The sequence below is a fragment of the Fulvia fulva genome, chromosome 1 (assembly GCF_020509005.1).
Source record: "Fulvia fulva chromosome 1, complete sequence".
Classification (NCBI taxonomy): Eukaryota; Fungi; Ascomycota; class Dothideomycetes; order Mycosphaerellales; family Mycosphaerellaceae; genus Fulvia; species Fulvia fulva.
Genome location: NC_063012.1, coordinates 3,437,953 through 3,459,050, shown reverse-complemented (window position 1 = coordinate 3,459,050; position 21,098 = coordinate 3,437,953). Strand labels below are relative to the sequence as shown.

Sequence of the window (21,098 nt, the reverse complement as noted above, 5' to 3'; positions counted from 1 at the left end):
ACCGTACTCTGCGGTGTAGGTGCAGCTCTCCAGTGCTTTTCCTGCGATGGCGATGGCGTTGGCGTTGGCGTTGGCGTTGGCTGTGTCGCATGAGATCATTTTCGGTACACAGCGCCGATTCGATAGGTACCTTGGCGTTTCCCTTTGGCGCTAGCTCTCCACCGGGTGCGTCTGCGTCGGCGTCGGCGTCGGCGTCGGCGTCGGCGTCTGCAGAGACGTAGGAGGTAGCTGGGCTCTAACGCAGACACCAGACAGTCAGCAGCACGAACGACCCAGACCCTCGTGTGCAATCGCTGGAAACACGACCATCCTCAACACCACACCCATCGCCTACCCTGCCCCTTTCGACACCGCCGTCGAATCTCTGCGACATCGCCGTCACGCCATACACGACAGCCTCATGCACAGCTCGGCAGCCAGAATAGACGCGATTCGATTCCATCACCCGAATGTGCCTTGACCGCGAACACACACTGTCTGACTTGGTCGGGCATGGACTTCCTCCAAAGGTGCACCACCAATGTGCATGCAGTACACCATATATCCGACACACCTTACGTCCAATACCAATACAGCTGGAAGAATGACCGCCTGCGCGTGGCAGAAGCGCTAGGCCACATCCGCAACACCCTCACATATCTGAGAGCGCGAAATGTGCTATGCACAGGCGTGGCAGAGCATCTTTGGATCTTCGGTCATCTGGAAGACGAAACCAAGCATCGTCTCGACGCCGTCCACCAAGCATTGGTCCTCGTTGACAGTGGCACTTTGGAGAACGAATCGCCCAATACACCCGTTCTTGGCCACACTACCAGAGACTTGTTCCTCGAGGCCATCGAACACGCACTTGCCTTCCGACTAGCGAGAGACACCAACGTCATCCACGTTGGGCCATGGACCTGGCTATACATGCCAACGGAACTGGACGACGAAGATGGCCAGGATCGCACGCTCGTCACCATGTCTGTCAAGGGCTCTGAATCGGACACGTTATACCTGGTCCCGAAGTTCTTCCCTTCTTCATGGCAACCACTTGAACATGTTGGTGCAGACGATGCGCATACTCTCGTCCTTGCACCCATGGGTCATCTTGCCCGGCCTGTGATACAGGATGCGGACCCTGCGACTGCCAACCGCGCTTGGAGAGACCAGCTCGTCGCCGCGCTTGCGTCCAAAAATATTCACTTGTCGACGGAGGACGAATGGCAGACTGTTGAAATGATTGATGGCCCCAGCGAGGGTGTGTTCGACTGGCCACTCCGCCTTTGTCTTGCGCCTCGTGTCAGCCAAGCATACCACTCAGATCTACATGCGCCCAAGACCGATTGGCGGTCTTGGTTTGCCGGACTCAGTAATCAACAGACTTTCCTGAACCCGCTCGGTCTGGCAGAGGCTTGGTTCAACGGCGCTTCTGAGCGGCAGCGTGTTCAACCTGATCATTCCCCTGCTCAGATGGGAGAGCTCGATGATGCTCTTCCTTCCTCCGTACCGATAGAAGGCCAGGATGCCAGCGTCAGCTCGCCATTCAATCAACGTCAATTTGATCAACAGGCTGCCATGGCAGGCATATACCCAACGCCGCCTGACGGACTTGCTCAGAGTCAAGCTACTGCGCAGCCGATTTTAGCCACGACGCCCTCTGTCGCCAACGCCGAACAAACGGCGACCATTATCGAAACGTTGCCCACGAGCGACGAAGTGCCGAAGGAGTCTGAACGTTCTGCTGCAGAGCATGCCGATTTCCAGGTGGGTCCAGAGGATCTATTCGGAGACGTTGGCGAGATTGGATTCGGCGATAACGACGTTGGTGACGCGGACTTCAGCTTCTTCGATGAGCCCGACGACGAAGCAATGATGGTGGATGACACAGAGATTGCACTTCCAGCCAGTACCCCGGCCCAGAAACTCGCAGACATTGGACTTACTGATATCGAAGAGAAGACAATGTTGGCACCTGTGGATTCGTCCCTCCTGCTCCAAGACGGCCGAATGGCATCGGGCACTGATCACGCCTCGGACGGCGTTGCTGAGAGCACCGCAGTCCAGCAAATGGCCGCGCTATCTCCGCCCAAAGTCACATACGAAAAGCCACTGAGTCCATTCGGAATCCGTGAGCGTCTGCTTCCGCCGCCTGTCCCTGCCAGCATGGTGCAACCCGATGTAAGACGTGAGGTTGAGCGACGCAGGAGCAGTACCTTTCAACCGGTCGGTTTCAGAGCAGGATTCGATCTTGGATCGAAGTATGCGTCCGTTGGAACACAGCATGGCAAGCAGCACTCAAGTGCATCTCTTCCGAAGGCACCAAGTATAGGTCTCACTCCTATGCGTAAAAAGTCTCGTGCAATCAAGCTTGATCGTGGCGCTAGCCGATTTGATACGGAGGATGACACCGAAAGCGAAGAAGATTCCTTCGAGTCCTCGTCCAGTGAGAGCGACGCGGAGCTACCGCCCCGTCTCCCATGGGATAACAGAAAGAGAAAGCGGGTCATTGATGGTACAAAACCTGAGCGGGAACAGGATGTGATGTGTTCTGAAGATGGCCCGCGTGATGGCCTCTTAGAAGTGCATACCAATGAAACTCTGCTAGGCATTCTTAAGCCATGCACTGGTGTATCTGACAAAGTGGACCTCATCAGCACAATGTGCACCTCCTCGCATGAGGCACAAACCCAGCGGCGTTATCGAAGCTGCCACGCCCTTCTCGGAAGCCCAGGAGAAGAGGTTCTATGGCCAAGTATTGAGGAGACCTACGACTTTCGCAAGGACGACCTGATATACGTGGCGCAAATAGTGAGCGAACATTCTGCAACAGCGCTCGGTGACGTGCATTTGGTCAATACCGGATACCATGGCCTCCAACGCTGCATCGAGACTGCTTTCAACGAGACTCTTCCAATTTCCGAGCCACAAGAGCTAAGTCAAGTCGCATTGATGAGAGAGCCACCGCCTCGTGCCATGCCCAATGCTGGGAAAGGGCCTCAAGGTCAGCCTAGACCACCACAACGCTCCGACAGCTCCATGGTCGGCCCCGACTACTTCTCTTTGCCACCTCCGTATGTCAAGGTTCAGCGTGGGAGCGACAGCTTCGAGATGCTACCGACGAGTCTGCCATTCTGGGAGCCTTTGGGTCTAGGGCCGACGGGCGGGCCCAAGGACGTGCAGGCGTTTTGTGTATTCCCCTGCAACGCCGACTTGCAGCGCGCTGTGAGACACTTTCTGACTGATGTGGGCACAGCATATGAGAGCTGCAAATATGGCTCGCACGTGCACACGCGTACCATCGATTCGAAGGACGAACTGGACAAGTATCAAGATGGTATGACACCAGTGAAGCTTGACACCGACATGTCAATCGTGGGGGCGTTCAAAGCCTACGCTCAGGCTTGCGCCCAGCTCGGGAAGGCACTAGCATCTATTGGTCCGCACGAAAATGAACGGGCTACGGTGATATACATGCTCAATCCTTTTACCAACAAGCAGGCGCTCCACCACTTGTCTGCTTGTTTCTGGCTGTTGTTCAAAGCCTACCGAGAAAGTCTGTCCAAGGCACAAAAGAATCACAGCGGCAGTGACATTGTGCTCCAGCTCGTGCCGATTGATCTTGTCGCATCTTTCGACACGATGGTAGTACTCGATAGCAGACAGGCTATGGCCATCGCTCGGGAGGTCTACGACAGATGTCCGCCATCTTCAACACTTTCAGCTGGAGGCGATAGTGCCGTGCTTCCCATACTCTCTGCTCCGTCAGTAGAGTTGGCGAGCGCTGCACCAAAGCGCATTGGCTTCCAACTGGCTGCTGAGCCACCTAGCCATCTGCTTCATGAGGGATCAATCCTTCATCTCGCGTACGCCTGCAGTAAGGACGGGCAGTGGGTCACTGCCGCGTGGGTCGATAACACTGGTTTGTATCAGTCTACCGTGGCTTACTCTCTTCGTGGCAAGTCTCTGGCTGAACCCGCAGAGGAGGTCGTCGAACGCACCTACGAGATTCTGGCAGCGAGGAAGGTGACTTGGCGACTTTTCATTGTGACGCACCAGGGTCTTGACCAATCCATATCGCAATGCTGGCGCTCCCTCGCTAAGCCTCGAGCCCAGCCGCTATGTGTCACACTCTCAACGGTCCAGCTTGAACCTGCACTCGTTGCTCTTTCGCCAGCTAGTCCAACTGATGGGCATCTCAAAGATGGCAGCCAAGACGGCGGCTTCCTTACGCCGGCATCGACTCCGCAAGGTAACAACTTCACAAGCTCGCCAGACGTCAGCGGCCAAAGCAATGCTCCGCCAACTCCGGCGCCGAGCGATACCACAGCCTCTGCACTGGAGGTAGAGATGGAGACGCACCTGGTCGACACCACTGACGAGACCTGGGGCGCTCTGATCTCACCGACATTTTCGAGTTTCATTGCTGACGTTGGTTTGGCCAATGCCTTGATCTTCAAGCGTGGAGGCGGCGGAGAGGCTGCACATGTCACCGCCACAGGCTCACGACACAGCTTACCTGGAATGGGCGTGACCTTGCATTGGACGATACAGGTCAAACCCAACGGTGCGATCGATGAGGGCACTGTAAAACAAGCGGAACTGACGTTGCGGGAGGTGGTCAAGATGTACAGAAACCTAGCGCTTCTCACTAAAGCAAAGGGATTAGATCGTGGGCGGGCTGTTTGTGCGCCTCTGCCTGTCGCTGCTGCAATGCTCGGGGCGGAAGGGCTAGATGGATTGCTTCCTGCTATACAATGATCGACCGCAAGCTACCAGCCCACCTCACAGTGTCACCTCTACAAGACGTAAGCAAGTTCCATTTCACCGATCTTCCCTTAACCTTCAGCATTCATGCCTTACTACCCAGGTACAACCAACCACGTCTCAATCTCATAAAGCAGCCCTGGCGCCGCAAGCTTATAAGCAGGCAACATTGCACTCGCCGGACGATGCTCAATCCCCAGCCACTCGATTAAAATCTGAGCGGGATTCTGCTTCTCAAAATCAAAATCTACAACATGATGCGTGACTTTGAAGATGTCCCGTTTCGTGGCGCTAGCGGCTTTGATGCAGTTTTCGAGATTCTGTAGGGCGAGCTTGACCTGGGCTTCGAAGCCTTGGACTTTGGGTGTGCCGTCGAGGTTGATTGAGAGTTGGCCGGTTATGGCGATGAGCTGGGAGGTGGGTTAGAGGCGGGGTTAATGGTGCAAAGGGGATTATGTACTCTTGCAGGACCTTGTAGCTCGATGCTGTTGACTTGGGAGAACAGAGGTTGAGAGACGGGTACTGGTTCGTCGGTCAGTTAATTGAGGCTCGAAAGGGTGCATGGTTGTATTGACCGTTCTCGGGATTGATCGTTGTGGATTGATTAGCCATGTTGGCTGAAGTGGTGCTTTCAATTGACCTGTATGGATGAGCTGGATCACTGCCCACCTTTGCATGTACTGCACCCACTTGGGTATTCGTGAGGTTCAGCGATTGATGGTCTTGGTCTGACGAAATCGAGCCAAAAAGCAACGTTGATCGGCGATAGAGTTGGAGGTCACACAACAGCGTCGCGAATGGCGAATATGACGATATGCTCCTGGAATAGGACTATTTTCGGACGCCTACTCGGTAATATGATCATGACTTGTTGGCTACGTGATCAATACTAGACCGTGGCGACTGCGCATAACATGAAACCATTGGAACGCGACATTCTCTCCAACAAGATTCAAAGGTTGAACGTGCTCGAAGCGTTTAACGAAGGCTCAAATGCGTCGCACTCTCGCATTTCATATGCCAACTGAGCAAGATGCCTCAAGGGAAATGAAGATCACGACCAGAAGATTAGTCTGCTAGCATACCTCCTTACCTGCAGTGAGTATGGGAAGGCAAGAGTCGGTATCATGGGTTTGGTTGCATACCACAGCAATAGGGTGAAGGAGATGTTTGCTCTCTAAAGGCTCAGCTACTAGGACACGGCATGCCGTATCCGTGGGGGGGGGGGAGAATATGGATATACAGACATGTAGTAACAACATTGCGAATGGGTAGCATATAAAGCTAAGCACGGAGTGTAGGGTATCAAAGTCTCGTACCAGTCTCTTCAATAGGTATTCCCAAGCACACCTTCAAGCTGCGTACGCATTGTTGCCACCCACGGTCACTGTAAGCTTCGCGGGCGAGAAGCTGAAAATCGCTCCCTCTTGTGGAACACCTAGAGAACCGTCAGTAAGGTCGTCCATTATCGACCCGCCCAGTCTGACATTGACCACTCACCTCCGTCAGGCGAAACATCGTCATATGGCCAAGCATATCCAAGCCCATCGACGTTCGCAGCATGTACAATCCTGGAGTAATGCTGTTTGGCAGTCAGCAAGACGGCTCATATGTTCAATACATGACACTAACATTTGTGACAGGGTTCTGGTAATACTGCGATGGCTTCGTGCCGTTTGGGGCCTGGTTGGAGACAAGCAAGGTGCTTCTGTTGAAGCCGGCGCATAGGCGTGGGATAATGGCGTTAGTCTTGGCGTTACCGCCAGTGACGAATGGACCGCTGTTAGAGCTGAAGATATCAGCAGAGGTGGGTTTCGCGAAGACACTACCATCCCCGAAGTCCAGATAGCCCGCCGAGTTGACTTGTCCCTTCACCTCGCCCCACGATGCTTGCGTGTCAACGATGAGCTGCTGTGATCGATATCTGTTCCAGACTGTATTCCTGTTAGCATTGACCGTTCTCTAGACGAAAGTCCTATTTACCTTGGTTAACGTAGTCCGTCCAGTAAGTATCGAACCAGCTGGGGTTCGTTGTGATGCCGGAATTTGGGCTCAAGGCTCTCAGATCTCTGCCACCACTTTGTACCACCAACGAGCTCCATCGTCGACCATCAGCAGCAGTCTGGGCTCGCAAGCCCTTTGCAACTGTCGCCAGGCCGTCTGACTTCATGCCTCCCACATGCTGACTGCCCCCGGAAGTGTCCGCCAGAGTCAAGGCGATAGGCACATTACTGACAAAATCAACGTAACTGATGTTGACGAAGACCTGCGCGGAATTGAAAGTAAATTCACAGAATCCGAAGTTGGTGTTGTAGTTTGGATCCGAGGGATTAAATACCGAAGGCTCGACCACTCCGGGCCCAGGATTGAGCAGGAAGGTGAGAGGCTTGTCCATGGAGAACCAGATGCGAGCGCCTGCCAGCCTTGGAATGGTCGCAGTGACAACATTACCAGGAGCACCAAGTGATATGGCGATATTCACGGGTACGGGCGAGCCAGCTCTCGAAGGACTGGGAGGGTAGTATGGTGACTTTGCGTCGGCCTGGAGCATGAAAACAGCATTGTTGTTGTCGATGGCGCGGCCAGCTGCGATATTCTTTAGTGCCTACCAAGCATACAACCCTTTGGCACGGACTCACTGATGTACGCGTAGACCTGTGACGAGCTTGACTGGTTCTCCAAGGCGATCTGTAGTGTACCAGTGGTAGTCGCTGCCTGGGCAGATGGTTTCACGACAGCCCGATTGTGCACACGGATTGGCTTCGGCTTGGTTTGAGCCCCTGCTGGTTGGTCTGAAGTGGACGGCGCAGCCTGCTGGTCAGGTCGAGATTCGCTTTCGGCTGGCAGTGGTGGAGTGTAATATTTGGGTTCCCGCGTAGGCTGAAGATCAGGATGCTTGCGGAAGTGCCTCCTGACGAAGCTGCGGATTCCCTCCGTAAAAGAACCCATGCTAGGAGATTGCTGAGATGTAGTACCGAGGTTGGAGGATGAATACAATCTCTGGACCAAGAATGTACACAAGGTGAGTAGACACGTTCTGAGCTCCATGTAGTAGGTGTCGCCTTCTTATTCTATGCTGGCAACACGTTCCTGCTCCTGTCATGGGTTCGACTGCCGCGGATGACCAGCTGCGAAGCCGATCTTAGGGAAGTGGACAAAGGTAGCATCTTCGCTGCGCCTTAGTGCCTACCAAGTGGATGTAACGAAGACATGGCGATGCTAGTACCAGCGGCTGACACAAGTGTGGTATGTTTTCGACTCGCGAACGCAGTCTCTCAAGTTTGAAGGATTGTTGTCTGAGTGACGGTCATAGCAATCTGTTTCCAACAAATCTCGTTGTCCCTCCATGCACCCACCTGGGAATTAGCGCAGAGCTATCAGTCGCAAATTTCACAGCTCTTTCATCAGCCATGTCTAGAGACACGATCAGGATCCTCTCGCCATGACTCTTGCATGGTCAGCTGGGAGCTCCATGTGGTCCAGGAGAGCATACTATAGGCGAATGTGAGTGTCGTGCCTAGGTAGAGGTCATATCACAGTACCTGAGAAATTGCGGGGGCTGCAAGACAGCCAACGCGTGACCTGTAGTGACAATGGTTATTGTACTGCACGCGCCTCCAGCCTCATTTCGGCGTTCGAGCCCCAAACGATCCCAGCTTTATGGTGGTAGTGCCCGCACAACTTCTTTTCCTATATGTGACCGCAATGTCTTGGAATGCAATATGTTGCTGGCCGGTGCTGATTCAGACAGTCTACGCGGCTGAGATACCCACCGTGTGTCTCGCGGAGTTAGTGCCCCAAGGCGCATTCAACATGGTTTCAGCAGCTTACTGGGGCTTTCAAGCTCACCGAGCGGCCGCATAAGGTCCTCAGCCGAAGGGGTTGAGCGAGGCCTTGGTGTTGGACACCAGCTGTCGTCGAAGTGCATCTCTGCGGCTATCCTTGGCATTGGCAGGCTTTACAGCCTTCGGTTTTGTAATCTTCGAAGCTGGCGTCCGGAACATGGCTTTCGAGGCCGCAGTGTCTCGATTCGGCTGGTCTGAATCCTCTCCGAAGGTCACAAGCTTGGCCCTAGTACTATCCTCCTCTGATGCTGGAAGTAGGTGGATATCAGTACCAAGACGGTCTTTCAGTGCCTGGTCCGCTTCTTCCTCCCGCTTCAACGCGTTCCTGTCATGCCTGAAAGATGCACGCATGCGCTTGTTGGCCGACCAAGGGTCGTCCCAATCTCTACCACGAGCTTCGTAAAGTTCCTCAATACGTTTGGCGTTGTCTTTCACTAGTTCCTTTTCCTCTGCTTTACCCTCGAGTTGAGCGAAAGCGTCTTCCCGCCGTCGCTCGCGCTCTTCGGGCGTCAGAATAGGCACCCCATTTTCTCCTTCCCTGATACGGTCCTCTGGCTCCCCATAGTCTCTGGCCTTGCCTCCCTCTGTCACAACGTAGGCGGTGTTTTTTGGATCAGTCCGAATTTCGATGGTGCCGCTGCATGCAGTATGCTTCATGCGAAAGCTCCAGATTGGCGTGGAATAGTAGTAGCCGACCTTTGTCTTGACAGCATTGAAGCGCACGCCTTGGCCGATGATAGCATGTGGTTTGCACGTGTGACACCATACGGCGAAGGGCATCTCGAAGCGCACAGTCTGTGTGCCATCTTTGCGCAGAGTGCCTGGAGCTCGACGCTTGTGCAGTTGATTGCCACTTGCGCCTCCCTCAGCATCAGGCGGCATGTACCGACCCATGTTGAAACCCTGCATTTTCGATGAGGGGAGCGCGACACTGCGCGCGAGTCGACCTACTGTACGGAGGTTGAACTTGCGACCATCGTTGGTGTAGAAGAAAGGGATGTCCTCCGGAAGCCTCGCTCGTGGTGAATATATTTGGACGGGCAAACAGAGTTTAGCGCAACGGCTGTGGCTCATGCACACCCTTGTTACACTAGTCTAACAGCGTCATTTGGCGGCGGGGCGTTGGTGTCGAAATATTCTGTTTTGTCAGACCTGCCTCTCTCGCTCTTGCTCCCAACTCCCACGCGACACTGTTCGCCACACCAAAACACGGTCATATGCAGTCGATACCACTACCCACCATGGCAGCCCGTGTCCAAGACCAGACGGCCGTAGCCGCGAACAACTTCTCCGCCCACCCCTTCACCTGCAACACCTGCCAGGTCGCGTTTCGCTCGTCGGACCTGCAACGGACACACATGCAGTCCGACTGGCACCGATACAATCTCAAACGGCGCGTGGCATCACTCCCGCCCCTTACCTCTGAGATTTTCGCCGAGAAGGTGCTGGCCAACAAAGCTACAGCCGCCGCCACAGCCGCACGAGCCAGCTTTGAGCGGAGATGTGACGCTTGTGACAAGACGTACTTCAGCGAGGGCGCCTATGTCAATCATCTGGGCAGCCAGAAGCATCGTCTACACGCAGCTAGACTCTCTGCCAGAGGTCGAGGCTTGGATGGAGCCGAAACTGATAGCATGGCGGACTCCACTTTCACTCTGGGTGAAACACTCGAGAATGTCAGCACTACCGCCAGCACCGCGAGTACAATCAATGGCGACGATCATGCGGATGAAGAGGAGAGCGATGATGTTGAAGACGTCGCAGATCGGCTGAAAGAGACTGGAATTGGAGAGCAGTCCGGCAAGACACCATCATCGGCTCAGCAGCACGGTTCACAACCCGAGGACGATGATTACGAACACAAGGCAGACCTTGCTCAGTGCCTATTCTGTAACTACATATCTCCGAGCCTCGACCTGAACGTCCACCACATGTCTCGACAGCACAGCTTCTTCATTCCCGAGAAGGACTATCTCGTAGACCTAGCCGGCCTGATCAATTACCTAAGCGAGACTGTTACCGTCCTGCATCAGTGTCTGCTATGTCACAAGAATCTGCATACGACTCCTGGCGTACAGACCCACATGCGCGACAGAGGCCATTGCATGATTGCGTACAGCACCGAGGAAGAGCAAATGGATGTCGGCGAGTTCTATGACTTCCGGTCAACGTACTCAGATGAAGATACCGCCGGTGAGGACGAGGAGGAGGGCGCTGGTGGTGTCAGTCTGGGTGCGAAGAGGGCCGTCAAGACCACGGTGGAGAACGGCAAGGGAGAAGATGTGGACATGGATGAGGACGATGAAGGATGGGAGAGCGACAGTTCTCTCTCTTCGGTACCAACCGACGAGATCACATCAGTACCAGTTGACAAGGGCCATATGCACGAAAAGCTGGGACTACACCGACATCACTCACATACCGACCCTCGACTACACAAGAACAGTGACGGATACCACTCCCACGCACACCACGGCTCTCATGCAGTGTATTATGACGACTACGAATTGCATCTGCCATCGGGCCGCACTGCAGGTCACCGAAGTCTGAACCGCTACTTCAGACAAAACCTCCGCAATTATCCTTCTGCCGAGGAGCGTGCTGAACAACGCATGCTTGAGGAGGGCCACGATTCTGATGCTGACGACGAAGACACGGAAGATACGCAGTCGACCAGCGATCGTGCGCCACGTGGCCGACAAGTCATGAGCCGAGCGAACGGTGGCATGGGCATGATTGGTGTTAGTGACGCGAAGAAGCGTGAGGTCAGAGCAGTGGAGAAACGCGACCTGAAGAAGCAGCAGAGGGCGGAGAACAGGTACCAGGCCGGCAATGAGAGGCGCGGCAACTTCCAGAAGCACTTCCGCGACCATCTCCTGCAGTAGTCTTTGACATTGCAGGCGATCGACGTCGATTGTGGTCTTTGCTGGAGATATCATGAGTGCAAATACACCTCGATGCATTCTCATCATTGGACTAATGCCGCTGTCATCGATATGGCGACACGTATGAATGAAGCTACTGCAAGATTATCGTGCCGCACTAGCCTACATTTTTTTCTGCAACTGTTTGCTGTATGTTTGTTGTAAGCTCTTCGGTGATACCATGGTAAGTCTAACAAAAGGCGGTGATCGGGTGTCCTGTGCATTGAAGGATGGTGTCACGAGCGGTGATGTAGCGCGGGTGGCGCTGGCCCGAGAGTGAACTAGTATAAAACAACCATATCAAAGGAACCATACCGCTTCTGGCTGTGACGCCTGCATGCTCTTTCCTGACTCCGTCTTCACGCCTGCCTCTTCGGACATTCAAGCTTGTGTGACCACTCTACTCGTCCACGTTGCTCCAAACAGAGCCTGGAGATGCTGCGCACGTGACGCGCTAGCGAGAGCCGCGTGGGTCCGGCAAAGCGGCAGGCAAGCACGCGAGTCTGAACCTTGAAAGCTGCAGCTTCCGTGAAGACGAGCCAGACTTTTTGTTACATCCACATTGCGTCTTGCTTCTTCGCACATCCTTCCAACAACACCGACTGGTGGTCGCAGACTAGCAACCAACATCATGGATCTACTGCGACTGGAACAGCAGCGGCTACTGCTGGAGAAGAACCTCAAGGAGTTGCGGGCTTCTCTCAAGCAGTGGCAGACCTGGAGTGCAGAGTATGAGGGCTTCAAGGAAGAGATACAGGCGACACCTGGAACCCTTGACTTCGTGAGCATCAGTCAAACGTACCCGGGAGAGCTTGTCAACGAGAAGGAAATCCGCGACCTTGCTGGCTTGAACTCGGATTCGCCACGCACCGCACAAACCATTCTTGGCATGATCTCGAGGCGTCAGGAGTACGTGCAACAGAACATTGATACCATCCAGCGACAGTTCTGGGATGCAGAAGCGAAACTGGAGGAGCTCGACTTTGCTTCATTCTCCGCAGCCCGCGAGGGAGGCAATGGCAGCGGATTACCTCTAACTGAGATCCACGAAGAGCTGGACGATGAGGGCAATGTGATTTCTTCCAGCTTGTCTCGACCTCTGGACTCTACCGCGCAAATCGTGCACTCCCTCCGTAGAGCTGGTGTTGCGGATCAGGACCTCGATGGCACTACTGGAGGTGCAGATTCGGAAGAACCTGGAGTCGAAGCGGCGCCGCCTCGTCCTGCGATTATCAACGTCGACAAGCGCTCTAAGACGATCACCGAAGCTCGTGTGGTTAATGGACACGGACAAGATGGGCCAGACAGACCTCCAATCCGCAAGAAGTCTGTCTCTTTCACCGCAGATACGAAGCCCCCACCAACCCCACTACGTCAAGATTCAGAAGATGGCAAGAAGTGCGTCTCATTCAACGACAAGGTCGCTGTCATGCCTGCAGCTCCGCCGCCAGACAGTCGCAGCGTGTCATTTTCAGCCCAGGTCGAGGAGATTCCTGCTGAATTGACGGCAACAGGAACGAAAGTCAAATCAGAGACCGACTCGCAGATCCAGACGGATCTGAGAACAATGTTCAAGCCTGGTGAGAAGGTCCACGAGTTCAACGACGACGAAGACTTAGCCGAGACCCACGTGGTGATTCCTGAGGGAGAGTCGGAAGAAGACGCTCGCCTCCGACGAGAGATGCTCGACTATCACTTGCATGAAGTAGGACACGTCGTGGCGCAAATGGAGCTGGACGCTGACGACTACGATCTGGAGGGTGATGAGACAGCATCTGCTTCAGACTTTGCGTCTTCAGACTACCTCGACGAAGATACACCATACACGAGCGGTTTGTCGGAGTCGGAAAACGAAAGTGAAGATGAGTTTGGGCGTACGAAGAAGCCAGTAATCGGTGACGATTATCACAAGGAGATGCAGGAACTGCAGCGGAGGCTGATAGGGAACCTGGGACCTGCCCCTAGCGACAGGGATCTTACAGAGATGGACGAGGATCTCGACCCACAACACGTCCGAAAACTCGTGATTCGTGAGAAACGCAGTTCTGTATCGAGTATGAGCTCCGAGGGCGAGAAGAAGACCGGCAGCAAGAAGCGCGTCAGCTTCGCACAAGATCTAGACGTTGCTGAGCCATCTTCAAAGGCTGCTAAAATCGAAGGGGAGAACGCCGAGCCACTTGCAGATGGCGTTCTCGAGCGCACGCCCTCCACCGCTGTAACCATGCCACAGCCACCCACATCCGGCAAGGTCTCGAAGTTCAGAAGCGCGCGCTCTTCTCCTGCTCCAAGCAGTGGCGCGATTGTGACTGCAGACGAGATTGACAATTACCGACCCTCAGGACCTGCTGGCAAGATCATCGCCGACAATTTGCTTGAGCGCACACCCACCATGCACAAGAATGTCGCGGCTCCTTCCGAGGACGAACCTAGTGACATCATGCAGCGACGAGAACTTGCTGCCGAGTACTACAGGCGACGGAACGATATGATCCGACAGCAGGGCGGGTTCAAAGCCCCTGCAGAGGAGGACGGGGAAGAGCAGCTGATGGAAGAGCGCGAGGATGGCAAACTTAAGAAGGTCAGCCGCTTCAGAGCTGCCAGGATCAAGCCCTCATAGGGATCATTGCTATTCACATGAGATGCAGGAAATTACTATCACGCTTGTGATCATGATGTCACTCGTTACCCCAGCAATGGGCTGTTCTACAGGTGAAGCAACTCTCATCTGTGTTGTTCTCGCCTTACAAGCAGTCCGATAGCAAAAGGGGTTTCTGGCGCGACGTCCTGCTCTTCTGTTGGACTGTCACGATAGAATAGCCTCGTACAAGCTTGGTTTGCCTATCACATATGCGCTCGTATGATCATGGCACGATAAACATGTCAAAATATTGGTATAGTGTATGTCTATAGACGCAAATGCGTTCTGCTCATGCGCATGCTCTCCCAACGCCACGCTAAATCCAGGGTATCATCATCATAATCATTACAATGCTGTGCTTCCTTTGCTTTGCTAAACCCACATCAAGGTGCTTCCTCCATCTTGACGTCTTTGGCAGCGAGTTCAGCTTTGAAAGTGTCGACCGCTGTATGCTGCGTGATTCTGTCCCGCTCTGTTTTCTCGTCGGCGATCATAACACCAAGTCCGCTGAACGCTTCACACAACGCACGACTCGTGAAAGATGATACGTCGTAGCCTCCAGCTCCGATTACAGCCTCCTTTCTTGCGTCTCGCAGAACGTCCCATACGTACTCGTCCTGGACGGCATAGTATCGGTGCTCGAAGCTCAAGCCGCCAAAGGGATCGAGTGGTGCTTCCGGCGCGGCTTTCGTTTTCGCCTTGAGGCCCTTGATGACCAGACTGCTGCTACCATTCCTTGTGTCGGCGGCTTGGAGTGCTGCTTGTCGTTCTGCGGCTGCTTGACGGTTCATGCGCTTCTTCAGTGCGACGCCTTGCCCTTCTCTCGCGATCTGCTCGGGATCTTGTCCGCTCTCTAGTCGTCGTAGCATGTCCTTCTTGTTCGCAGCTGCTTCCCGCTTCTCCTCCGCCTCTTCCCTGCGTGTTGCTTCTCGCCTCTGTTTGGCTTGTTCCCGCTCCGCCTTTTGCAAGGCTGAATATGACATACTTTCCTGCTGAGCCAGACTGGCGTTCTCGGCGATCTCGCTCTTGTGTTGATCTTCGTATGCTCTGAATCGCCTCTCGGTATCCTCCAGATCGATGTTGTTGATCAGGTTGAAGGTGATGTCCTCGACCTCGTTCAGGTAGTCGTTGTAGGCTCGTAAGCTTTCAAACTCATCCTCTCTCCTGTTGAAGACTGCGGCCACCTTCTTCCGGATGTCGACCTCCCTCTCGACCTTGATGTCCTCGAAGGTCTGCTGTCGGAAGCGGTTCTTGCGCAGTGTCTCGCTGCAACCCTTGATGGGACACTGTGCGGGGCCATGGGAGAAGATGCGGTCCACGCAGGACTCACACATCTTGTGGTAGCATGCCGGGTTGACGAGGAAGCGCATGTTGCGCTTCATGTAGGTGGTGGACTTGCACACGGGGCATACTTCTGCAGGCGGAGGAGTGTCAGTTGGGGTGTTCGTGCTGGCGAGTCGCATGCCTCGAAAGTGGGTGTGCAGCTCACCATCTTGCCTCTCTGGCCGCGCCGGCGACGTCTTGGGGGGTGCCAGGCGCGACATGGTCCTGGGTGTTGTGTGCGATGGTGAGCTGCTGGACAGTGGGAAGCAGCTCTACCGCATAACAAAGTCGCGTGCATGTGCCTTTGAGCGATGATGCTTCACGGCCGAGATGCTCCGATCGCCGCGTCGGAAGAGCTGCCCTGACTTCTTTGCAGCCGTCAAGAAGCGACTTCGATCGTCACCCTTCAGAACTTTCCACCATCCACTCCTTCGTCGCATCATCTGCATACAGCCCGTCTACAGCGCTTCTAGTCCAGCGTTCAACCTCATACTACGACGATTCGCCATCTTCATATAGACGCCACCGAACGCGGGCCCGATCCTACACACACTGCCGTAGAGAGCACTTTGCGCCATGGGCGAACGAGGACATGGACTGGACCACTCAAGAGACCCGTGTCCCTGGGTCGCGTTATCAGATTTCGGCGGAGCCTTTTGTATGGGTGTATGTCGCTGTATATCTGCCTTGGAGGATTCAGACGACTGACTACGGCACAGGCGATAGGAGGAGCAGTGTGGCACGGAGTGAAAGGTTTCAGGAACAGCCCTTACGGGGAACGAAGGATAGGAGGTACATCAAGATCCTGCGGAGAGCATGACAGCTTTAAAGGCTAACACAAGGAACAGCCATCACAGCCATAAAAGCACGCGCACCGGTACTCGGCGGCAACTTCGGCGTGTGGGGCGGCATGTTCAGCACATTCGACTGCGCAGTAAAAGGCGTCCGCAAGAAGGAGGATCCATGGAACGCAATCATCGCAGGGTTTTTCACGGGAGGCGCATTAGCAGTACGAGGAGGTCCGCGAGCGATACGAAACGGTGCCATCGGATGCGCCATCCTGCTTGCAGTCATCGAGGGTGTCGGTATTGGATTCCAAAGGATGATGGCAGAGAACACAAAACTAGAGCTGCCACCTCCTCCGGCAAACAGCTCTGCGAGCGCGGCAGGGAGTGAAGGACGGTTAGCAGCGGCTTGACTGCCACCACTCGCTGTTCGTGCTCTTGAAATGTCGGAGTTGGGCTTGATTTGTGCTTGAATGGGCGGAACTCAGCACCACACATTACCACATGTCCGCGTTCCAGAGGACACGGAGGAAAGCCACAGTCATTTCGGATCTTGGTGGACAAGATTTATAGAAAGGAACAGGCGAGGCGTTTTGATGCAACAAGGAGGGAGACCAATTTTCCTGTTCAGGGGTGCGCAGCGTTCAGCATTTGCATACCGAGTACGAATGTTTGTACGATTCGCGACTCGACACTACACTCTACCACACTTTCCGATCCCTGGCGACGATTTACGACATGGTCGCTGGGCTTCGCTGTATTATGCAAAGACGGGCGTATCTGGCTCGCGATGTACATAACCTGATAGATCTGGCGAGGGCATTGCCGGTCGACAATGTATGAATCGAATTGTGGCGCAATGAAGCAGCTACAGCCTAGATCTCCTTGCGATCGCGCGAATCACTGTGGTGGCTGTCCTTCGTAGCCGTACGCTGTGCCTTTGCCGACGTCAGTGTCTAGTTGTCTACAAGATCCTTAGGTTGCGGTGCTTACTCACATCACGCATGCATGGCATGTGGTCTTCCATCGCTGATTCACCCCACCTCGTTCCGCAGCCTCCTATGTAGAAAGATCAGTTAGCTGTGTTCGTAGGCGAATTTAATGGTCTGGATTGACCAGCAAATGCATCGGCTCAAGCCATTGACCTTCAATGCGTACCTCCAGTGCTATGATCTTTTCTGCCAAAGTAATAGCTCTGTCGAGTGTCTTTTGTAGAGTCACGTCGCTTGGAAAACGAGAACACTTCCGTTCGATGTCAAGCAACATTATTCGAGCAGCAATGACTATTGCATCCCGGAGTGTAGTGATAGACAGCTGCCGCTGGTGCACTAGATCGGATAGTTCAGTGGAATCGGAGGGTGCCTCATTAGATCTCTGTCGCTTGTTTAGCCAGGTAGGATCCTCAACATGAAGCGGAATCTTACCAGAATTGCCAGCAGTCGGGCGCGAAGTGTCTGCTGGTCGTGATCCATGGCGATGATTTCGTTGTCAGCTGGTGAAGTGATGTTTCCCCTATATGTTATTGATATCATGGAAGACGTCCTATGACTGTTTGCTGCACCAGCAGTCCTTTCATCACTTCCTTTGCCCGTCGGATCACATTTGAAGGGGGTCGTTTCGAAAGTAAAGCAATGCAAGCACCCTTCGGAGCTCGATCTGACCAAAACAATCGACGATACCACTTGCTTCCCTCAACTTCTGGTCCATCCCTTCATTCGAAGTGCAGTATGATCCATGGCAAACACCTGGAGCTCTTTCATTCAAAAGGTGCTCTTCCGCCAGCAGGCCAGCTCAAGTAAAACACACACCATGTCAACTCAGCAACCCGGACAAGCAGCGACTGGCTCTTCCAGCCGCCTCCAGAGCATCATCGAAGCACCCAAAACATCATTCTCACAAGCGCAGCCTATGCACAAGCAAATCTGGAACACTACCGCGCCAAAGAACGATGTACAATGCGCACTCGCTCACGCCCACGCAATGTCAGTGGATGTGCTTCAGCAGTATGCCACTGCTCTCGAGACCAGAGCGGCCAAGGCGAGGGCGGTTCTGGCGGCAAACGGATCGTCGCAGCTGGCGACGGTGATGTGTGGCAGTATCGAAGACATGAAGGGCAATATATGTGTACTTGTGCAGCAGCGTTGGACGTTCGAGGAGATGATGCAGCGCTTGAGTGAAGATGAGCAAGAGCCAAGGCCATCGTGAAATGAGCAAGTCTTTTTGGTCGGATGTATGCGATAGTGCTGATTTATGAGATATTTCAGCTGCACCGACAGAGGCCAGATTTTTGGTTGGGTGACGGTAGCTAGCAGCAAGTCCTTCAGATCTCGTCGCGAACAGAGTGTGGTCTTTGCCAGCTGAAGTGCTTGGGCCTCGTACATGTCGGCAGAACTCGACCAGATCGGCTAGTGTGACTGATCCAGAGTGACTTGCAGTTGAGAAATCTTCTTCCTTCTTTCATGGGCATATTCGTCGCTTTCGACCTGCAAAATCACGTAAAATCAAGGCAGGAGATACAAGGACGTGGTTTCATTCTCTCGCGCTCACAGACCTGCAGTGAAGAGATCCGATGCCAACTCAGCGCCATAGATGGGTACACTTCGTCACAAGAGCGCGATGTAGAGAAGAAGGAAGAACGCAAAGCTCTGCGGAGGAAGTGTTGTCTTGCGGGAATGGCACGTGCTGTCCCGCAACCAAAGTTTTTGAGCCGACTTGGCCGCACCTTCCTCTCTCCAACATCAACCGAGCAATATGTGAACGACCGACCACGATGGAGTCTCTCGAAGATACTAACTGGGACGTGGTCATCTCAGGCACCGGCCTGCCGCAGTCGCTGCTCGCGCTGTACGTGCATCTGGCTTTTGCGCGGTGAGGCTCAGGCTGACTAACGCAAAGTCCCACTTGAAGCTCGTTGTCTCGTTCGGACAAGAAGATCCTGCACGTTGACCGAAACGACTACTACGGCGGTGATGAAGCGGCTTTGAGCCTGTCTGAAGCCGAGGAATGGACGCAAAAGCATGCCGCCGAGGAGGGAGATGCGAAGACGAGCTTCAGTCATGCCACAGTGAGCAAGCCGACGGAGGATGAAGTGTCTACAACCACAAAACTGGGCCCTGCTCGGGCGTATTCACTCGCGCTCGCTCCTCAACTGCTGTACACGAGATCAGCGTTACTGCCCGCGATGGTCTCTTCCCGGACACACAGTCAGCTCGAATTCCAAGCAGTAGGATCATGGTTCATCCTCGATGAAGCTCCACAGGACGCCGACACTCCAACACGATTGATCAGAGTTCCTGGAGGTCGGGAAGACGTGTTCCAGGACAAGTCTTTGGACCTCAAAGCCAAGCGCTCGCTCATGAAGTTTCTGCGTTTCGTGGTCAACTACGACGAGCAACTGGAAACCTGGCAGGACGATCGGACGAAGGAATTCTCGACCTTCCTGCAGGACAAATTCGGGTTGCCGTCATCTTCACATGCGCCGATCTTGGCTCTAACATTGAGCGATCGGCCTACGCAGGAGATCAGTGTCGAATACGCTCTGCCCCGAGTTGCGCGCCATCTCAGCAGCATAGGGATGCTCGGACCTGGATTCGGTGCAGTCCTTCCAAAGTGGGGAGGTCTCGCGGAGATCGCTCAGGTCGCCTGCCGTGCATGTGCTGTGGGAGGTGGTGTCTACGTTTTGGGCCGTGGCATCATAGATGTGCAGTCCGACGACGACTTCAACCTCCGCGTGGAGCTCAGCGATGGGCAGAAAGTGACTACAAAGTGGCTCGCCGGCCTGCAGCAGGATCTTCCAGGCACCGCACCGAACACAGCGGAAACCACTTCGTTGATGAAAACTTCGAACACCATTTCTGTGGTATCATCGTCACTCAATTCCTTGTTCCCTCGCACGTCCGAAGGTGGTGTCACACCAGCAGGTGCCGTGGTGATGGTGAAGCCAGCTGGTGAGACAGAGTCGACGATACACATCTTCGTACACTCGAGCGAGTCAGGCGAATGCCCTCCAGGACAATGTGAGTATTCCATCTTCCCACATGCCCTCAGTACATCGCCCCCAATTTCGACGAAGTGATGAACAAACTTATGAATACTTATCTACATTGCCTGAATCGCATTGAAGAACAACATATCTCTGACAACCTGAAACCATCGTTCCAGCCGTGCACTAAACTCGCTGTTAAAACTGGCTCAGTGCATTTGCTAACGTGAGGTCACAGGTGTCTTATATGCATCGTGCGCTGAGAATGCTTCAAGAGGATTTGCTCATCTCGAGCAGGCTGTGGTACAATTCTTGCAAAGCGTTGAGGAGCCAACGACACCACAAGTCCTCTGGAAAATGCAATATCAACGCACAGTTCCAGCATCTTCAACCACTACGATGCAGCGTACTGGTTCTGTAATCACGCTGCAACACCTGTCGCACGACCTTGCTATGGAAGATGCAGTCCTCGAAGGAGTCAAGCCAGCGTGGGAACAGATTACAGGGTCAATTGGAGATGGCTACCTGACATTCGAGGCGAGAGAGGGTCAAGAAGGAGAGGAGTCGTAGCCTAGCACAGTTCAGAAGGCAATGACACGATTGAATGACCTACGCTGCAACGCAGTTTCTTGACATCCCAATTCGTCCTCGAGAGCAGCTCTTCCGTATTGCTCGACAAGTGTCACATACCAAGTCCGCTACCAGGCTTCATGCTGCTTGTATCTCCACCAAGAGCTTGTGGCACCTTCTGCGAAGCTTGAGCGGTACCTAAAGCCGACACATTCATACTGTCACCAAAATGAGAAGTGAATGTCTTGATTGAGATAGAGCAAGGAATAGTGATCTTCATTCGCG

General features: G+C 54.0%; 10 protein-coding genes across 10 annotated transcripts; 6 read left to right on the top strand and 4 right to left on the bottom strand.

The window, feature by feature from the left end:
- Window positions 1-492: 492 nt before the first annotated feature.
- CLAFUR5_00727 (Mediator of RNA polymerase II transcription subunit 13) lies at window positions 493-4,740 on the top strand (the record flags this gene model as incomplete). The annotated part of the gene is made up of 1 exon (XM_047899875.1): window positions 493-4,740. One exon carries the CDS (start codon window positions 493-495, stop codon window positions 4,738-4,740), a length of 4,248 nt encoding a protein of 1,415 aa, XP_047755971.1.
- A 101-nt stretch (window positions 4,741-4,841) lies between these two features.
- CLAFUR5_00726 (uncharacterized protein) lies at window positions 4,842-5,358 on the bottom strand (the record flags this gene model as incomplete). Its single annotated transcript, XM_047899874.1, has 3 exons — window positions 4,842-5,156; window positions 5,207-5,268; window positions 5,322-5,358. The coding sequence occupies 3 exons, from the start codon at window positions 5,356-5,358 to the stop codon at window positions 4,842-4,844; spliced, it is 414 nt and encodes a 137-aa protein (XP_047755972.1).
- A 740-nt stretch (window positions 5,359-6,098) lies between these two features.
- Window positions 6,099-7,794, bottom strand: CLAFUR5_00725 (Glucan endo-1,3-beta-glucosidase; the record flags this gene model as incomplete). The annotated part of the gene is made up of 5 exons (XM_047899873.1): window positions 6,099-6,184; window positions 6,247-6,328; window positions 6,379-6,680; window positions 6,730-7,332; window positions 7,386-7,794. 5 exons carry the CDS (start codon window positions 7,792-7,794, stop codon window positions 6,099-6,101), a joined length of 1,482 nt encoding a protein of 493 aa, XP_047755973.1.
- An 821-nt stretch (window positions 7,795-8,615) lies between these two features.
- CLAFUR5_00724 (uncharacterized protein) lies at window positions 8,616-9,500 on the bottom strand (the record flags this gene model as incomplete). Its single annotated transcript, XM_047899872.1, has 1 exon — window positions 8,616-9,500. One exon carries the CDS (start codon window positions 9,498-9,500, stop codon window positions 8,616-8,618), a length of 885 nt encoding a protein of 294 aa, XP_047755974.1.
- Window positions 9,501-9,832: 332 nt separating this feature from the next.
- Window positions 9,833-11,476, top strand: CLAFUR5_00723 (Cytoplasmic 60S subunit biogenesis factor REI1; the record flags this gene model as incomplete). The annotated part of the gene is made up of 1 exon (XM_047899871.1): window positions 9,833-11,476. One exon carries the CDS (start codon window positions 9,833-9,835, stop codon window positions 11,474-11,476), a length of 1,644 nt encoding a protein of 547 aa, XP_047755967.1.
- A 670-nt stretch (window positions 11,477-12,146) lies between these two features.
- Window positions 12,147-14,132, top strand: CLAFUR5_00722 (uncharacterized protein; the record flags this gene model as incomplete). The annotated part of the gene is made up of 1 exon (XM_047899870.1): window positions 12,147-14,132. The coding sequence occupies one exon, from the start codon at window positions 12,147-12,149 to the stop codon at window positions 14,130-14,132; it is 1,986 nt and encodes a 661-aa protein (XP_047755968.1).
- Window positions 14,133-14,536: 404 nt separating this feature from the next.
- On the bottom strand, window positions 14,537-15,616 carry CLAFUR5_00721 (RNA polymerase II transcription factor B subunit 3; the record flags this gene model as incomplete). The annotated part of the gene is made up of 1 exon (XM_047899869.1): window positions 14,537-15,616. One exon carries the CDS (start codon window positions 15,614-15,616, stop codon window positions 14,537-14,539), a length of 1,080 nt encoding a protein of 359 aa, XP_047755969.1.
- A 436-nt stretch (window positions 15,617-16,052) lies between these two features.
- On the top strand, window positions 16,053-16,674 carry CLAFUR5_00720 (Mitochondrial import inner membrane translocase subunit tim17; the record flags this gene model as incomplete). The annotated part of the gene is made up of 3 exons (XM_047899868.1): window positions 16,053-16,142; window positions 16,196-16,268; window positions 16,325-16,674. The coding sequence occupies 3 exons, from the start codon at window positions 16,053-16,055 to the stop codon at window positions 16,672-16,674; spliced, it is 513 nt and encodes a 170-aa protein (XP_047757427.1).
- A 1,396-nt stretch (window positions 16,675-18,070) lies between these two features.
- On the top strand, window positions 18,071-18,466 carry CLAFUR5_00719 (uncharacterized protein; the record flags this gene model as incomplete). Its single annotated transcript, XM_047899867.1, has 1 exon — window positions 18,071-18,466. The coding sequence occupies one exon, from the start codon at window positions 18,071-18,073 to the stop codon at window positions 18,464-18,466; it is 396 nt and encodes a 131-aa protein (XP_047757147.1).
- Window positions 18,467-18,830: 364 nt separating this feature from the next.
- On the top strand, window positions 18,831-20,813 carry CLAFUR5_00718 (Rab proteins geranylgeranyltransferase component A; the record flags this gene model as incomplete). Its single annotated transcript, XM_047899866.1, has 3 exons — window positions 18,831-19,105; window positions 19,169-20,277; window positions 20,482-20,813. The coding sequence occupies 3 exons, from the start codon at window positions 18,831-18,833 to the stop codon at window positions 20,811-20,813; spliced, it is 1,716 nt and encodes a 571-aa protein (XP_047757146.1).
- Between the last annotated feature and the right edge of the window lie 285 nt (window positions 20,814-21,098).